We start from the raw sequence: 18,043 nt of genomic DNA, 5'->3' as shown, positions 1-18,043 counted from the left end.
CCTAAATAGTTTGAACACAACGAACAAATATTATAAATTTAATGTTGTAATACAAGATAAATTGTTTCCATACGCGCTTTGTGGAAACTTTTACTCGATCTTAACGTTAGAAATCATCCATGTACATTATGATGAATAATACTAACATAATGCGGTGAAAAATAGGAATAGGATTTCCCACAATGCATTGCGAGCAGCTCCTTAAAATCAAAGATGGCGGTATTTCCGATATGGTCTCTCTTTTGAACTTTTGCACTTTGTTCCTCCGTTGGGATAGCTAATTCCCCGTTATTTCCTCGCCATTCATCAAACCAAATCAGGCTGTTGTGATATAGTTCAGGACCTTCGCTTGTTACAGCCCCCTTTCGTTTTAGACGGATACTATCGCTGTCAATCCACCGCTGGTCTCAAGTGCAGCGCAGTTTGACAGCAGCGCAGGCGTTCACCCTGATCCAGCCATGAAGGAGGCTCTGTCGCTGGTCCAGAGGCTGAGCGCTCACCCGGACTCTCGGTGCTGGTTCGTCATCTGGAACCCGTCAGGGACCCTTTTGGCCTCATGCGGGGGCGACAAGGCCGTCCGCATATGGGGACAAGAAGGTAGGCTGTCAAACAAATTAACCCGAGGGCATGAAAAATAGTAAAGAGTTACCGTTTCTCTCAGATATTTACGTATATAATCAAGTTAGCATTAATTGTTCAACAGCTATCTTATTGCTATTGCGATATGTAACTTGACTGCTATCACCCATGTCTCTTGTACATTGGTTATAAATAAACTAAACAAAACGTCTAATTTGCCAGATTCTTAAAAACAGAGTGTTAAATAGTGAAACCAAAATCTTTACTGTAACCCTCATTTTAATCTCAAAGTGTGAGCACTCAATGGTCCATCGAACTGTTTTCTTCAGGTGACTCCTGGACATGTAAGACTGTCCTCCAGGATGGACACCAGCGCACTGTGAGGAAAGTGGCGTGGTCTCCTTGTGGGAACTATCTTGCCTCTGCCAGCTTTGATGCCACCACCTGCATCTGGAAAAAGAAGAACGACGATTTTGAGGTCAGACACTATCCATGAACTTCCCCTTGGTTGCACTTGTGGGTTTAAAATTCACCAGATTACATGTTCTATCTTCCCAGAGCTTGACCGTGTTGGAGGGACATGAAAATGAGGTGAAATGTGTGACGTGGGCGCCCTCAGGCAACCTGTTGGCAACATGCAGCAGAGACAAGAGTGTCTGGATCTGGGAAGGTCAGTGCGCAGGGCTGGGCTGTTTTCACTGGCTCCAAGCAGGAAAGTCTAAATCTGTTCTAATATGTGCTCCGCAGTGGATGAGGAAGATGAGTACGAGTGTGTTACCGTCTTAAACTCTCACACGCAAGATGTCAAGCACGCCGTGTGGCACCCCACCAGAGAGGTATGTCGCTCTCCACCAACTGGACAAGGATTATAGATGAGCTGGTTTCATCTCTTTTGTCTTTTGTTTTGTTTTTTTTATAAATATATTTTTTTATTGATTTTCAAGAGCAATTATATCACAGCAACAACAAAACAACAACAAAAAACACCAGACAACAAATACGCACAAAAAACAAAAACAAAAACACAGACAAAAACAAACAAAAACAGTGGCGGTATTATTACAAGATGATGCTGCGTGGACAAACATTGAACAATTATTTACTACTGTTCAGTAGATTAACAGCTCCTCTCTGTTAGCCATAGTGAATCTGATCTTCTCCAGATGTAATACGTTGCCCAGTTCCAGAATTGTAAAATCTACTTTCTAGCTAGGATTGTTGATAGAGAGATGGCCTGTACTTCATAACTGTCCTTCATTCTACCTGGCTCCACAATCTCTAAAAGTGCAGTTAAAGGTGCAGGGTAAACCCCCTGTTAGAAGCTTTGGGAAAGAAATCAAACCATCGGCCCCCAAAAGTTTGCAACATATGACACTGTAAACATGGATGCGACAGAGTTCCAGTTCCTCTCATTTGTCTTTCCTGACCGATGTGCCACGTGCCCCTGCAGCTCCTGGCCTCCTGCAGCTACGACAACAACATCTGCGTTTACAAGGAGGACGACGATGACTGGGAGTGCAAGGCCACCTTAAAAGGACACACGTCCACCGTCTGGAGTCTGGCTTTTGATGCGGCCGGCGAGAGGATGGCCTCCTGCAGCGACGACCGCACCGTCAAGATTTGGAAGGAGTCCACAAGTGAGAGTGCACAGGGTGAGTTTTTGGTCACCTGACTTGGATCACTTGTGGGTCTTTTGATGTGAGGCGTGTTGTGGAGTTGATGGCACTCCAGATATTGCGTAGTTTTCCTAACACGGTTGAACAATTGTTCTTAGCTCAAGTCTGAACTTGTGTTTACAAGTGGCAACGTTCCGTACAAGCAGCAAAACAGCCGCTTGCATATTGATTATTTTCTTAAGAGTTTACTCTTTAGCTGTTTGGTTTAGTAATTAAGACCAGTTTAACGCATCCCCTCATTTATCAAACACCAGTGTCAAAATACTAAGTGCACAACAAGTCGATTCTGATCACCTATGCCTAATTTTCTCTTTTTCCTAATTTAACAGGGGACTTGTCATGGAAGTGCATTTGCACTCTGTCTGGGTACCATGGACGAACGGTGTACGATGTTGACTGGTAAGATCCAAAGCAGGTTCATGTATTGTGTTGGTGGTTCAAATCCCGCTCCATCCGAGTCTGTCGCTGTGTCCTTCGACAAGACCCTTAAAACACAATGCCTCGTTTGAATATGAGTGAATGTTGGGTGGTGGTCAGAGGGGCCATTTGCCGCAGATTGGCTCCCACGCTTCCGTCAGTTTGCCGCAGGGCAGCTGTGGCAACACATGTAGCTTACCACCACCAGTGTGAATGTGCTGTGAATAAATAATGGATTTAATGTAAAGCGCTTTGAGTGCCTTGAAAAGCACTATATAAATCCAATCCATTATTATTAATGAACGTCTTTCTCCCCCCCCCCCCCCCACCCCAAGGTGTCGACTGACAGGCGCCATGGCCACTGCCTGTGGTGACGACGCAGTGCGAGTGTTCAAGGAGGAGGAGACGGGTGATCCTGACCAGCCCGTGTTCTCCATGGTGGCTCAGAAGGCCAAAGCTCACAACCAGGACGTCAACTGTGTGGCCTGGAACCCGAAGGAGGAAGGACTCCTGGCCTCCTGCAGCGATGACGGAGACATCGCCATCTGGAGGTTCAAAGAGGAAAACTGAGCACTGAACGCCGCTGACCATGCTGTTACACTGGAACTGTTGACACAAGGGCAGCCGCTCATTTGGCTTGCACTTATCATTTCAATTCAGCTCCATACTAGTTGCTCAGATCTGATCTCTGCTTCGGTGCATCCTGTGCCTCGTCATTTTTCCCCGACAGCAGTTGGAGGATCTATTGCTATTCCTTAATGTTTGTATAAATGAGTCTACAACATTTTGTCACTTGTCTTTATTGCAAAAAATAGTTCAGAGAACACATTTTAAAAACGTTGATAGCAAATCAAAACAAATCCAGCTGGACATCTGAAAATATTTAAAGAGCCAATCTGCAAGAAGAGCATGTTGTTTCAATAATCGTGTGTTATTTATGGTCAATGACATTTCAAAATGTAAAAAAAAAAAAAGACCCCAAATCAGGCAGATCAGTACAGAGCAACGATTCACTATATATTGTACCCAATGTCTGATTCTAACAACTGCGCATTGATCCTGTACACTTAATTTAATAACTGATGTTTCTTCAAGACACTACAAAAAAGTCTTGTTTCGACACAGGTGGGTGGGGATGCTGTTCACAGACAAAGTGAAGGTTCAGAGATCAGACAAAAATATCTACAGTTAAAAAAAAACAACAATTTCTCCATATGAAACAAAACACAAAAGGTTTAGGCTGCTTCTCAGTCTGAGTCGCTGTCGCCATCGCTGTCAGCCTCCTTGACGTCTATGTTGAACTTGTACTCCTGGTCACAGCCCATGTAGGCGTCGCTCATGAAGTACAGGGTGTAGTTGTGAACGCCCATTGCTGGTGCCACAAAGTCCAGTTTCACCTGTGAAGCAGAGACAGATGAGTCCTCTGCACAGTTCTACAGATTTTCTCTGTGATGAGCAGCAGTAAATCACCGACCTTTGCCTTCTGCTGCAGCGTCAGCCTTTTAATGGAGATGAGGCTGTTGGACTTGGGGTCTCCGATCACCACCCACCAGCCCTCCTCACGTTTCTGTGACAAAGAGACATTTGTTAGTCAAAATAATAATGAAGATTTTAACAAACTATACCCAGACATTTAAGTTGTCAGAAGGGAAAACAACTTCTTAACTTTGATGTTTACCTTGATGTCGTGAGGCAAATTATTCTAAGAGCTATTTGGCACAGTCAACCAACCCAAAGGTTTACTGTATGTAGTTGCTATTGTGGTACAGTTGCAAAGAAACACTGGTTTGTGTGCAACATTAAAAAAAATGGTGGCAGAAATTCAGTTGTACAGGATCTACAGATTTATAGTGTCGAGGCTTTAGATCACAGTTTATTCCAATTCAGACACAAATAGGTTTGTTCATAACTTTCAATTCTGATGAAGGCAGAAGTATTGCCACTGAAACATATACGGTATGAACAAACACATTTGTGTCTGACAGAATAAACTGGCCTATCCCAGCTGCCTTCGCCCTAAGACAGCTGGGATAGGCTCCAGCAGACCCCCGTGACCCTGAATAGGAATAAGCGGGTATAGAAGATGAATGAAAAAAGAATAAACTGGGATCTAATTCCCCAAATGATTTCAAAGATGAATGTGAGTCTTTTGGGAAAAGCCAAACACCGCTGCGCTCTGACCTGAGGGAACAGTGGCGCGATGACGGGACCGGTGACTTCCTCCTCTCTCTCCAGCTGCACTTGAACCAGGACTGGACTGCCACTGCACACAAACATTCACCAAACAAAGAAATGTGAGGTGAAAGTCACAGGGTGTGCTGGGCAGATGCTGTTGCGGTGTGAACAAACACACACCTCTTGATGTTGTCTCGTTCGGCCACTTCGTACGACAGCTCGATGTTGGGGTAGCGGTTAGAGAAGCGAGCCACGTCGGCCATCTGCACGTCTGACAGCTGCAGCAGCGCCGTTCTGTCTTCGTCCTCCATCTCCATGATGTCAAAGATGCTCTCCACACCCTGAGGAGGCGAGCAGGGAGTTGGTTTTGTCTTATGTCGGGACCGGGTGGGGTTAACTGAACACCAGAGGATGAGAGGATACCTTGTCTGTGCAGCGCTTGATGTGCTCCGAGGTGAAGAAGGGCAGCTGCTTGAGGTAGGAGTCCTTGGACCACATGGCCTGGGTGACCATCTGAGCCAGCTCCATGGCTGCCAGGGCGGGACTCAGCCAGCCGTTGCTGGACAGCACGTCAACGCAGGCCTGGATCAGACGGACCGCCTGCAAACACAACGCACGCGGTCAACAAGTGCGTCGGTGCACAACGTGACTGTAGGCGCCCACCCGGCACACAGACAGAGTCCCCGACCTTGCTGAGGATGTCCTCCGTGTCAGACTGCAGCTCGGCGCTCAGCTGCATCCTGGACAGGTGGGCTTGCAGCAGCAGGTTGGTCTTCACGTGGGGGTCGTTGAACTTGGGGTTGTTCAGCTTGTGGGGGACTTTTTGTGCCAGCTGCAACAAAAAAGAAGTTGTTCCAACTCAATTAGTTCCACTTTGACCAAGAGAGCAGTCGTTGCTTGCTGCTGCGAGCTGCACAAATTTTCTTTTGTCCACCTGTCGGAGAAGAGCGTCCTCGTGGTGTCTGATGGGAATGTTCTTGTACTCGGCAGCGTTGGAGATGATCTCGATGAGGCCGCGGATCTTCGTCTTGGCATTCAGGGACATGCTGAACAGCTCTGCAGAACGTGAGAGTGAGACATTTGAATTGCAACATCATTTATAACAAAGGATCTTGAAGCTTCAATTTAATTTTCAAACTAAGGCAACAGAGTTGCCATTTTAACGGATTCTACTGGGCAATGTGCTTGTTTTGAAATTGTTTTACTACTGAAACGTTTGGAATTATATTGACCTGTTCGCGTTCTTGTGTCAATGTTGTAAGTAATTCGTGTTCCTAACTATAGTGTGTGACTGCTGTTGTTTTGTTGTTGTAGGATTTTGAGGTGGGAACCAACCGATGGTGGTGTAGTTGATGTAGTAGTAGGCGGCGATCATGCCCAAGTTGAGCGGCATCACGTCCATCTCGTCCTCGATGCTGATGCACTTGGACTGCTCCAGGTCGGTGAGCGTCTGCTCCACCAGCTCAGACAGGTGGTCTGACAGGTGACGGTGGGACATTCCTGGCGGGAGGAACCAAACAAACAGAACGTGACTGAGCTGTTCTAATATGTCAGCATGTGTAAAAAAAAAAAAAAAAAAAAAAACCCAGTGGAGGATACTGACCTTGCAGGTTGTAGTAGTTGGGGTTCTGGGTCATGCGGCGGTAAAGGAACGTCCAGGTGAGGTAATCCACGGCGTCCTGCTTGTTCTCCACCGTCTTGGTGACGATCTCGGCGTTGAAGTGGTCGTGGAGGCAGTGGTCCAGGTGAGACTCCACCGGCAGCGGCTCGTACAGGAACTTCTTGAAGAAGTCCTGCACACGCAAGGAAAGCAACCGCTCTCAGTGTTTCTGCAGCTTTTTGGAAAAAATTGAACGGCAAAGACGAGGAACGTTTTTCCCACCTTTTTGGAGCCCTGACACATGATGACGCAGCGGCCCTCGTCATCCTGCATGGGCCTGTTTGCTTTTCCGACCATCTGGAGGACGTCGTATATGGGATAATCCACATATCTGAAGAATAAAAAAAAAAGGATACCGTCAATAAAACACTTTTTTAAGCTCAACAGTAAAAGAATGGCAGTATTGTGGGGGTTCTTACGCATGGATTTTGCCATTGTAGTACTGAGTGTCCATGACGATGACGAGGTGCGCAGAGATGTTGATGCCCCAGCAGAGGGAGCGAGAGGACACGACCACCTGAACACCGCCTGTAATAAATCAAACAATAAATAATTAAAGCTGCGAGCAGCGTCGGCGGGACTGAGCTATGGCGAATTTAGCATTTGCGTCTATGGAAGGGGGAACTATTGAGTAGATTGGTACAGTTTTTTTTTAATAACTGGCTGCAATATTTGGTGAATTGTGGAGCATTTTCAGGGGGTCCGAGCGAGTCGTACCCGAGTTGAAGAGCTGCTCCACGATCCTGCGCTCGGTGGCAGACAGGCCCTCGTGCAGGTAGCCGACTCCGTTGGCGAGAGTCTCTCTCAGGGTCGGGTCGTTGATCTTCTCGAGGAACGGCGCCAGGTCCTTCTCGGTGCAGTGCAAGAACCTGAGGATGGATGGGATCGTTACGCCACCTTGACTTAGAGACGCAGTGGCGGCTGCGGTGGAAGTGGCGGCGGCGGGGAGGCCGACCTTTGCGGGACCACGTCGGCGGCGCAGAAGGTGAGAATGTCGATGGCCGTGAGGCGGGTCTGCCGGCGCGACGGGACGAACACGACGGCCGGCTTGGAGGGCGAGTGCTTCATGATGGCGTGGTACACCGGCTTGGCCATGGACAGCAGGCGCGTCTGAGTGTGACTCACGTTGAAGCCCTGCGGGCGGCGGAAGCGAGACAAAGAACACGTCAGGCACCTGAGGGGGCGGGACAGCGAGTCACGCTCTCCTGTTCCGGCTCACGGACCTGGATGTGAAGCTCCAGCGGGACGGGCCGCACGTTGGGGTGGAAGTTGAAGGTGGCCGTGGTGCTGCAGCCCAGCCACTGGGCCACGTCCTTGGCGTTGGACAGAGATGAGCTGAGGGCCACGATTCGGATGGGCCGGTCGATCTGGGAGGAGATGTACCTCATCCTGGAGCAGATGACCTCCAGCACGGGCTGCGGGGGAGGGGAGGGGAGGAGAGGGAGAGGAGCGTCAGGGGCTGCCGTGCCAAAAACAAAACAAAACAAAAAAATGCCGTCAGCTTTTCTCTCTCTTACCCCATTCTCTCCTCCAATCAGGTGCGCCTCGTCCACGACAAAGAGGCTGACGTTCTGGACGTTCTTCCTCTGCTTCCAGCGGCGGGACAGGATGTCCCATTTGTCCGGCGTGCTGATGATGATGTCGCCCTTGCCGAGCAGCTTCAGGTCGGTGCTCGTCTCTCCTGTCAGCAGCACCACCTTCTTGCTCAGGACGTCCTGGAACTTCTGGTGCCAGTCAATGTACACCTGAGAGACGGGGAAGTTCAAGATCAACCGAAGAAACAGAAACACAAAAAAGTGCAACATACCAGACAAAGAAACAAAAAGAATTTAACAGAACGCAGTGCTGCCCCTTTGGATGAGTTTGTACCTGCTCAGCCAGCGCCTCCATGGGGGTGATGTAGACGCAGCGGCCCTCGGCGTTGTGCAGCAGCATCCTCAGGATTGCAAACTCGGCACAGATCGTCTTTCCACTTCCTGTTGGCGCTCCCACAAACACACTGTCGTCGCTGTTGTAGACGGCGTTGAAGACTAGAGAGAGAGAGAGAGAGAGAGGGGGAGAGAGAGAGAGAGAGAGAGAGAGAGAGAGAGAGAGAGAGAGAGAGAGGAGAAACAAAACCATGAGGAAAACAGACAAATTTACAAACTCCCTCCATTTAAAAAAAATATATATTTTACTATTCTTTGCTTTGTCCCAGATGCAATATGCTGCAAAATGCTGCAGTTCCTTTCAATTGTCCTATTCGGGCAAAGAAAGTGATCTCAACTTTGCCCATTATCTCCTCAAATCATTTAGGAACTAATAATGTAAAATTAAAAGGCATTTTCTCTTGGCTTATAAAACTACCAACACACTTCAGCTACTGAAAGCAGCTGGTTTCTTTACCTTGTGTCTGAATGGGGTTGAAGAAGGAGAACTGGTAGAGATCCTGGAAGGCGGAGTTCCTGAGCGCAGTGACAGGAAGTGCCTGCAGGTCCAGCAGCTCAGTGGGTGGGGGGTACTTCTCTGGCAGGATCAGGTGACGGAAGGACACAGGCAGCTGAGTTTCACAGGCTGAAAGATCAAGAGAAGAAAAATAAATATGGTACAACTGAAAATGCATTTTAATCAGCTTGTGGTCGCATCTTTTAGCCGAGTGACTCACATAGCCAGCGGTCTGAGAGCACGCGGATGAAGTACTGCGGGGGCAAAGGCTCAAACACGGGGACGAAGAACGTCACGAGGTGCTCGTCCTGGGCGTACTTGGACTTGAGCAGGAAGTACTCGTGGTGGAGGATGACCTCGCTGTCCACGTCCTCCACCAGGATCCAGAAAGCCTCCGAGGATGCGTGAATCTGAGTGTCGCAAATGAAAGGGTGAGGAGACAGAAACAAGGAGGGAGGGAGGGACAGAAAGCCGCACGGCGTCATTGGGAATGCGTGTTGACCTTGTCGTCCCACTGGAAGTCGGGCGTGACGGTGAGCTCCACTTTCAGCGTGGAGCGGGTGATGGGCTGCAGGTGGACGGCCAGGTCCAGTTTGGGGAACTGGTGCACGTACTTGTGGATGGTCTTCCCCATTTTGGGCATCCGGATGAGCTCGCCTGAGAAAAAGATGCTTGGCTTCAGAGTTGTGCAAGGTGAAATTCAGCTTGCGGCTCGGCAGAGAGCAGACCTACCGATCTCGTTGTGGTTGAGGTCATAGAGACGCTCGAAGGGGAAGTTCTTCTTCTCGATCTTCTTGATCACCTCCTCGGGCAGCTTCTTGAACTGCCGCAGAGGAGACATCGACTGCCACCTTTTGCAAACACAGACGCAGTCGATGTGAGTGACCTGCCTTCACACACATACACAAATAGAGCACAGCCTTCTGCCACAAGGAGAAGAATGGCAAACTTACATTCTCTTGTCAACCATCTTGCAAAGATTCATGGTCTTGTCAGTCAGCTGAGCCCAGCCTCTGTTGAGGACAATCTCAAATATGGCTCGCATCAACCGCCCAGCACTCTGAAACACACACACAAGTTGCTGTCAAGCTGGTCTATAAAAAATGAGTATATGTTGTGACTGGGATATTACTGGATATTTTCTCTTGCATATGCATAGGTCAAGAAGATAAATGCTGAAAAGAAAATCTTACCTGTGTGACGTACACCATGTCAGCCATGAGGGCAAAGCCCTCCAGTTTGAGCTGGGAGATGTATGCTTGAAGCAGCACATTGATCTGAGATTATGAACACAAGAAAAGAAGGAATTCTATTTAGAAAAAAAGAGAAAAAAGACAAAGCTGTGGCGCTGACATCGCAAGAGTCATTCATTTCCTACCTTGGCGCTGGGCTCCTCGATGCTCTCCTTCACAGGTATGGGAACTCTTTCCAGCAGCTTCTGCAGCTCCAGCTTTTCCTCCTAAGACAGGTCATCATTTCAATTTTTTAGCTTAAAGATTTTCATGTATGTTTACATTTGTTTTTAATCAGCAGCCTGAAGTCTGACTTACCTCTCTCACGGTGATGTTCTTGAACTCGGAGGACAGCGAGAAGACCCTGAAGAGCTCGATCTCGCTGAGGGTGGGCTTCAGCTGCTGGTTGTACACTTGGATGGAGTCGTGTGTGATGTAGAAGTGACTGGCGATGCGGCCCAAGTCGGTGACCTACAGGAGAAATTAATTTTTTTTTTTTAAATGAAAAAAGTCAAAACTTCATAAACAAATACAAAAATACAAAAAAAAGAGGCAGATGTGAACCTGGAAGCTGCCCGTCCTCTTGTCGTATTTGATGAGATTGTTCTTGTCCAGGACGTTGGCCGCTGTGTGCACCAGGTCAATCCTGCGCCTCTCCAGCAGGGGGTCCGCGCTGCGGTCGTCGTGGGAGACGCCGTACAGGGTGGGGTTGCGGAGCATGCGCACGTACAGGTAGGTGTAGCCGAGCCAGTTGACGGCGTCCTGGCGAACACGCGACACAAACGTTTAGCAGCGGCTAATCAATCAATCAACTTTTATTTGCACAGCACTAAATCCCATCCTCGTGCAGCCCTGCTGCTCCAGTCACTCACCTTGGCGTTCTGCACGTTCCCCAGGACGATCTCGGCGTTGAGCATGTCGGGCAGCTTGCCCACCATCTGGCTCTCGATGGGCAGCTGCTGGTTGAGCAGCGACAGGTAGTACTGCAGCTCGCCGTGGGACGTGATGAGGATGCCCTCGCCCTTGGTGTCGTACTGGGGGCGACCGGCACGGCCGAGCATCTGGCGTGAAGATGGGAACAATCCAGGTTGGTCACGTTAAACCAGTAACTCTCAACTGATGGACTGATGAACACTCAAATTTATTCCCCAAATCAATCTGGTAAATAAATGATTGAAATTTAACTGAATTGTGTGTCCTGCAAATTAAATGCCCAACATTTCTTTTATTAATATATACATTTTAAAATCCCTTTTGGAAAAAATGGAAAACTGCCCACAAAGCCACGACCCATTCAAAACTCAGAGACCCACTTTTGGGTCACAACTTTAATTTGCCTCAATGCGACAGACGCAGCAGCAGTCCCACCTGTAAAATGTCCAGGGCTCCCAGCTCGGTCCAGCGGCCCTTCTCTGGGCTGTACACCTGGGTGCCCTTGATGATGACTGTGTGCGCCGGCAGGTTGACGCCCCAGGCCAGAGTGGCCGTGGACACCAGCACCTGGATGTGCCGATCGGCGAACAGGTCCTCCACCAGCGTACGGTCCACGCGGGTCATGCCGGCGTGGTGGATGGCAAAGCCGTAGGGCAGCAGGTCCTTCAGCTCCAGGTTCTGGGTGAGAGAGAGACAGAGTCCAGGTGTCAGACTGGCGGAGTTCCGCCGTTTGGTGAATCCTCGTCAGACGTTCAGCTTGGAGGCAACTCACCTTGCACTGCTCGGCCTCAGTCCTCAGCACCTCGGTGGAGGCCGAACCTTCTCTGAGGAAGAGACCCAGCGTGTCCTTCTCCAGACACATGTCCCTGATGGCTCTGGCCGTCTTTCCCGTCTCCTTCCTGGAGTGGACAAACACCAGAACCTGGCGGAGACAAGTGATGGTCAGGAATCTGGAGGTGAGAGCGAGTTCTGGAGAAAATCTGGAGCCTGAGGTTAACAGACGCTAGACCAGGGGTGTCAAACCCCAATACACAGTAGGGCCAAAATTTTAAATTTGGACAAAGTTGCAGGCCAACGTTTATATTTATTGAAAAAAATCTTCTAAATCTACCAAGTCTAGCTAATAATAATATAATTCAATGACCGTGCAACCATTCAGGCACATGTCTTATAATAGCAAGAAAAGGTGCATGAAGACGTTTAATTATCGCCAAAATTTAAATGAATATCAAAATATCGAGAAACTTTTTGATGGCTGTTTCATTTTTGTAGAATTTGATCTTTTGATAAGACTTCAAGCTCACCTGGTTCTTCCCAGCGTGCTCCATTATCTTCTCATAGACAATCTCATTCATGATCTGAAAGCGCTTGATGGCCTTCTTCTCCGTGATGCCGACGTAAGTCTGCTCCAGGGGCACGGGGCGGAAACTGCACAGACAAAAATCCACCCATGTTAGAATAAAAAAATTGACATAAACAAGCGGAAACGACTAAAAACGTAGCTGGGATAGAACGCAGGGTTCAAAGCTGCAGAGCGAACCTGTTGTCAAAGTAGAAGAGGCCCTTGGCGGGATCCACGCGCAGGCAGGTGGCCACGTCCTCGTAGTTGGGCAGCGTGGCGCTGAGGCCGATCAGACGCACGTCCTCCTGGGTCAGCTCCACGTTGCGGATGGTTCTGGCCACCAGAGACTCCAGGACGGGCCCACGGTCGTCGTGCAGCAAGTGGATTTCATCCTTTAAAAAACATATTCACCCAGTCATTGCAGTTCGGTCGCGCGATGTCGCCAAAACTTCTGTGGGATTGTTTTCCAACCGAACACGGAACTCACGATGATGATGAGGCGCACTAGCTGGGTGTAGGTCCGCTCGCCGCCTTTCCGCGTGATGATGTCCCATTTCTCTGGGGTGCAGACGATGATCTGCGTGGCGTTTATCTCCTCCTTGCAGAGCTGGTGGTCACCGGTCAGCTCGGACACGGTGATGCCGTAGGTTGCCAGGCGCTGAAGGAAAAAAACAGTTGCTTGAAAAATCATGCAGCAACCAGGGATGTTAACAATGAATCAATTATTGATTAATTATCGATTAATTATCAATTAAGAATTTAATTACTTTAATTAAATTAATCGCAATTAACTGAAAATGTTTTACACAGATTTTTTTTGTTAAATGCCACGGTGTATACCTGTATACCTAGAACAAGTTACTTTTAAACAAGTTCAAATGTGACCCATTAGAAGTCAACTTAAAGTCAAAGGATAAATGTTTAGGGTGTTTTTCCTGTTCTCTAATGTAAAACTTGGTCACATTGGACCCTCAACATTATTTAAGATTTAAACAATGTGTTCCTTACACATTTTCCATTGTGAAATTTAGGTTCTCAGGAAAAAATGCCGTTTATCAGTTCATCGCTAATCGATCGATAAGGTCAATCAACTAACGATTAATGAACTAATCGATAATTTGCATCCGTAGCAGCAAGCAAACTGACTTGCAAACGAATAAAGACAGACGCTAAACATGGTGCCAAGCGAATCCTATAATTTTTGCAGGGCACGCGCGAGACTCACCTTGCCAAAACTTCCCACCATCTCTTGTACCAGCGAGCGCATGGGTGCGATGTAGATGATTTTGAAGTCATCCACGTTGATGGTTCCGTCCATGTTGATGTGCTTCCCGATTTCTCTCAGCATGGCCATCAGAGCCACGTTGGTCTTACCAGCACCCTGTGTTTGCAGAGAAGAATGTTGTTAATTGATGACACCTGACTGCCAGGATGTTCTGGCTGGTTCTGACAGGTTCCCTCACCGTCGGGGCGCAAACCAGCAGGTTCTCATCTGTCTCCATGGACGTCTTGAACAGCTTGCTCTGGATGCGGTTCAGGGTTTTAAAGCCCTCGAAGCCGGCCTGCGCGTACTTGGGCAGCTTGTCGATGGCCATGAGAACCTGGTGGCAGGACGAGAGTCTTAACAGAGGGTCTTTAAACGCAGCATGTAACACCTGAGACGGAATGGAGACAAACCTCGTCATCAGCGAAGGGTTTGGGTTTGAGCGCGGGCACGTGGACCTCTTCGTAACCTTTGCGCTGTTTGCGAAAAGAGCCGTCCGGGAGCTGGCAACGCTTGTTGGCCATGAAGTGGCTCCCCTGCGTGAAGGTCAGGTCGTCGAGGTCCAGGAGCTGTCTGGGGGTCACGCACTTTGGGGGGAGGCGAGAAGCAAAACAATTTGAATGCGGTGAAAGCGCCAATGACTTCACTTAACAGAGAGAAAACACGGCATTAGTGCAGCGTCTCAGTATGACGTCACAGGTTTATTTACCTCTCCATGCTCGATGTCCATCGCCTCCAAGTCATCCACCCGAGACTTCCTCACCCGCTCCCTGCGAGATCGCTCCTCCTAAGAGCACATGACAATGTCAACAAACAAACACTTAAGACAGTTTCATGAATTCCTCAAAAGAATGCGGTCGTACTCGGATGATGTCCTCCTTCTCCGTCTCCTGCAGCTGGTAAAGAATCTTTGACAGCTCCTGATCGGACTCCATCTTCCCGATGATCCGCTCCTTTTCCGCCTCGCTCTGGGCGCTCGCCAGCATGGTACAATATTGGACTGCAGATAGTAACAAAGACAGCGATGAGCGACTTTGAGGAGGTGGAGGATGCAAGAATCTGTCAGGCAAAGTGAACCAGTGGCTTACTCATGCGACGGTGCTGACGGAGGACTTTGATGAAATCAAAGGTGTTGAAACCCAGCAGCAGGACGAGCTGGTTCTCACATTCTCTGTCATCGCTGGCAGTCTGTTGAAGAGAGTTGGTAGAGTCAGATGTCTTGGATGTATACCCGCACAACTCTTATTATCAGGTCCATGACAATTCAGTAAACAGACCTTTAGGATTTCAAGGACTTCATCGGCTTTCTTTTGGGAGACGATGGCATCGTCATAGAAGCGGCTGAGCTGACGCTGGAGCCAGAAGGCGTCGATGTCTCGAGGGTGCAGGTCTTTTTTCTTGACGGTCATCACGTCACCAGCGGCACCAAGCTAAACAGGAAGCCGTCTGTTACCCTGATGCCTGCTACATATCGCAATATGTATAAAAACGTGCATACACTTACATTGGCTGTGAGAGTGCAGCCAACAACGGCTTCATCTCCTTCACTGTCTTCGTCAGGGTGCTCATCACGGACCTCTCCAAATGGATCTTCATCCCCCTCCTACAGGAGAAAGTAACAGAATATTAGGCGCCGTCATTTAAAATGTAATTCAATGGGGACCTTTTGTTTTAGCTAATGAGACACTAATTACACTATGTCTAAAATTATTATATCATCATCATTATTTTAGCTTCTACCCAGAGTTTAATCTTTATTGCTTATTATCAGCCACTTATCAAACATGATGAAGATGTAGTCATAAACAAAGCAAAAAAAGATGCTTTGTGAGGCTGAAGTACCAACGACTCCTGCATTGCAATTAGTTGATGCATAAAGGTGAGATGCAAATATGAAGTTATTTTTGTGATGAGACAAACTACAATTCTAAAACCTAAAAATTCCACTACTATTACTTCAACTTCACCAAGTGGAAGTTCTTACCTCTTCATCAGATTCAAACTGGACATTCACGCCGTACGTTTCATCGATGTTGTCGTCTGTAGGAAACAATCAAGTGGAAAAATTAAGCCGCAGATTAAAGTTGGATTCAGGTACAGATTGATTTAGGTAACCTGTGTACTTTATAGTGGCCCGTTAACTCTGTTTTACCCATATTTTGTAAGTCCTTGTCTCCTCCATAGTCGGTGATCTTCTTGCCCAAGTTCACCAACACATGGTAGCGCGTGTCATCAGCAGGCCCAAGAAGCTGCTCCACTTCACGTCGCCTTTCTTTATCCCTCATCTTGTCATTCTTCAGCACTGCCAACACTTCGTCAGCAGCCCCACAGAGGATATCACGTGGCTGGCAAAACATTTCACATCATGTTATTCAACTCTTTTCATGCAGATTGCCAATTCAAACCACAAGTTATCAAAACGAGTTGTTTCTAACCTGGTCACCGAGAGCGGCGTGGATGAAGCTGAGCAACACCTCGTAGGTCTCTCTGGTCTCTTTGGTTTTGGGCTTGTATACAATTCCAACCATTTCATCAATGCCTTCTGACAGGAGGGTAAAGCCCTTCATTTTGTTGATGTCATGACGGTCCTCGTCTCGTTTACGTCTCCTATGTGGCCAGAACAAACATCTTTGTAAGTGATTATAGACTTTCAAAAGATATATCATAACTTTTGTCAAGATATTCACACTGAAAGATAGGATTTAGACTATTGTACTGCAGCTTTTCTATATAGTTTCAATTGAGTCAATGAGTACCGTATTTAAATGTAATAAAGCAACAACGCAAAAAATAAAATAAAATAAAAATAAAATTAAAGTGTGCAAATGATGAAACCGACTTGTCTCGTCTCTCCTCCAGCTTCTGTGGTTTGGTCCTCTGAGCCTTGTCACCCATCTTGGTCCCTTCCAGCTTCCCCACCAGTGACAACACCTCTCCGGTGGGCTCATCTCTCCGAGTGCGGTCGATCAGAGAGCGATCAGCTTGCAACACCAAGTTTGAATTCTAAAAGTGGAGAACGATAATTAGAAATCATCATTTCAGAAAATTAGCACCACCAACACGTTCCGCGTAGCAATAGCTAGGCTAGCTGCTAATTAGCACACCGGCTAGCTAACATGCATTGTAGCTACAAATCAAAAACAACGCAGCTAGCGGGCTTAAACATTAGAGCGTGTTAATAAGAGCTGGATAAACACAACATCCTTCAAACTCTGTAAACTTAAGTAAGAATTTAACTTATACTGACCGCTTTGTACTCGTACTGCAGACTACGCGCTGTAACATCCGCCATGGTGCGAGTTTTATCTAATAGCCTTTATCGCACTTTTTCTTCAATTGATCCGGTAGAACCAAAGCATCCACAGAGGGTTACTTCACTCTGCCTCGTTATGGAGAAGTTGCGAACATCGGTGATGTTCGACTTTTCGGGTCAAAAATTGTTCCGAAATGTCAGAGTTTCATTCAGGCAGTGCGTCCCCCATACGTTACAAAGCAGAGCTAACACGAGCGCACACAACAAGCCGCCGCTGCCGCCCTTTTCCGCTTCCGGTGTCAAAGTTTAGAGCAAAATACAACGAAGATAGAGGAGTAGCGCCCCCCAGTGGAGCTATTTACAATTAACGAGAAGGGTGTTTTTTTTTTGTCACTATCGTAATTCATAAACAGTATAAAGGACAGAATAATTTATAAGTTCTCACTCACTCATTCATTCATTCATTCATTCATCTTCTATACCCGCTTATTCCTATTCAGGGTCACGGGGGTCTGCTGGAGCCTATCCCAGCTGTCTTAGGGCGAAGGCAGGGTGACACCCTGGACAAGGTAATACAAGAATTGATCTATTTATCCATCCATTTACGATGACAGTTTATCCTGTACTCAGATTGTGGGGGAGTGACAGGCTCCTAAACAGATCTTATGAATAATTCCATATTTGAATTATTTATTTTCATTTATCTACATCAATATTGTGAGAGCTTTGTTGTTAATCCTGCAACTCACTCTGGCCTGTCTACCACTATTGCTACTCCTATTTCTCTCTCTCTCTCTCTCTCTCTCTCTCTCTCTCTCTCTCTCTCTCAACTGGTCTCACCCAAACTGGTCATAAGCAGATGATGATCCTCTGGAGTCTGGATCTGCTCTAGGTTTCTTCCCACAGGGGAGTTTTTCCTGGCCACTGTCTCACCTTGCTTGCTGTGGGGCCTGGTTGGCTTTTCCTCTGATTGTACAAAGCGCTGTGAGATGCCTTTGGATGTGATTTAGTGCTGTACAAATAAAGTTGATTTGTTGATACTGCCAACAGATATACAGGGAGTAATACTAACAGATAATAAATACTTT

At 47.5% G+C, this 18,043-nt stretch overlaps 2 protein-coding genes across 2 annotated transcripts; one reads left to right on the top strand and one right to left on the bottom strand.

Annotated features, from left to right (window-relative positions):
• The first annotated feature begins 194 nt into the window (after positions 1–194).
• ciao1 (cytosolic iron-sulfur assembly component 1) lies at positions 195–3,458 on the top strand. The gene is made up of 7 exons (XM_076039041.1): positions 195–597; positions 909–1,057; positions 1,138–1,249; positions 1,327–1,415; positions 2,030–2,231; positions 2,585–2,654; positions 3,008–3,458. The coding sequence occupies exons 1-7, from the start codon at positions 459–461 to the stop codon at positions 3,240–3,242; spliced, it is 996 nt and encodes a 331-aa protein (XP_075895156.1). The 5' UTR covers positions 195–458; the 3' UTR covers positions 3,243–3,458.
• snrnp200 (small nuclear ribonucleoprotein 200 (U5)) lies at positions 3,457–17,224 on the bottom strand. The gene is made up of 44 exons (XM_076039040.1): positions 16,950–17,224; positions 16,542–16,705; positions 16,138–16,309; positions 15,855–16,047; positions 15,687–15,742; positions 15,207–15,305; positions 14,980–15,132; positions 14,791–14,890; positions 14,566–14,702; positions 14,412–14,489; positions 14,116–14,289; positions 13,902–14,039; positions 13,664–13,819; positions 12,926–13,096; positions 12,637–12,830; positions 12,401–12,524; positions 11,869–12,018; positions 11,532–11,774; positions 11,036–11,224; positions 10,728–10,925; positions 10,482–10,634; positions 10,310–10,390; positions 10,125–10,208; positions 9,885–9,991; positions 9,664–9,782; positions 9,434–9,588; positions 9,152–9,341; positions 8,893–9,060; positions 8,377–8,537; positions 8,025–8,252; positions 7,731–7,922; positions 7,463–7,641; positions 7,225–7,376; positions 6,927–7,035; positions 6,730–6,838; positions 6,451–6,640; positions 6,183–6,347; positions 5,782–5,903; positions 5,536–5,679; positions 5,271–5,447; positions 5,028–5,188; positions 4,854–4,935; positions 4,147–4,239; positions 3,457–4,069 (listed from the first exon to the last, which is right to left on the bottom strand). Exons 1-44 carry the CDS (start codon positions 16,992–16,994, stop codon positions 3,920–3,922), a joined length of 6,405 nt encoding a protein of 2,134 aa, XP_075895155.1. The 5' UTR covers positions 16,995–17,224; the 3' UTR covers positions 3,457–3,919.
• Positions 17,225–18,043: the final 819 nt, after the last annotated feature.

Source organism: Nelusetta ayraudi, unplaced genomic scaffold (genome assembly GCF_046127955.1).
Source record: "Nelusetta ayraudi isolate G7.1 ecotype Tasmania unplaced genomic scaffold, CSIRO-AGI_Nayr_v1 ptg000058l, whole genome shotgun sequence".
Lineage (NCBI taxonomy): Eukaryota > Metazoa > Chordata > Actinopteri > Tetraodontiformes > Monacanthidae > Nelusetta > Nelusetta ayraudi.
The sequence above is the reverse complement of the archived record's forward strand: the minus strand, read 5'-3'. Positions and strand labels throughout refer to the sequence as shown.

Excerpts from the sequence above, each read along its gene's own strand:
- ciao1 (XM_076039041.1), top strand. The coding sequence starts at position 459 with ATGAAGGAGGCTCTGTCGCTGGTCCAGAGGCTGAGCGCTCACCCGGAC. Across the intron at positions 1,250-1,326 it reads GAGTGTCTGGATCTGGGAAG|TGGATGAGGAAGATGAGTAC; the intron begins GTCAGTGCGCAG and ends TGTGCTCCGCAG. Across the intron at positions 2,232-2,584 it reads CACAAGTGAGAGTGCACAGG|GGGACTTGTCATGGAAGTGC; the intron begins GTGAGTTTTTGG and ends CTAATTTAACAG.
- snrnp200 (XM_076039040.1), bottom strand. The coding sequence starts at position 16,994 with ATGGCGGATGTTACAGCGCGTAGTCTGCAGTACGAGTACAAAGCG. Across the intron at positions 16,706-16,949 it reads TGCAGTACGAGTACAAAGCG|AATTCAAACTTGGTGTTGCA; the intron begins GTCAGTATAAGT and ends CTCCACTTTTAG. Across the intron at positions 9,589-9,663 it reads CCTCAACCACAACGAGATCG|GCGAGCTCATCCGGATGCCC; the intron begins GTAGGTCTGCTC and ends TCTTTTTCTCAG.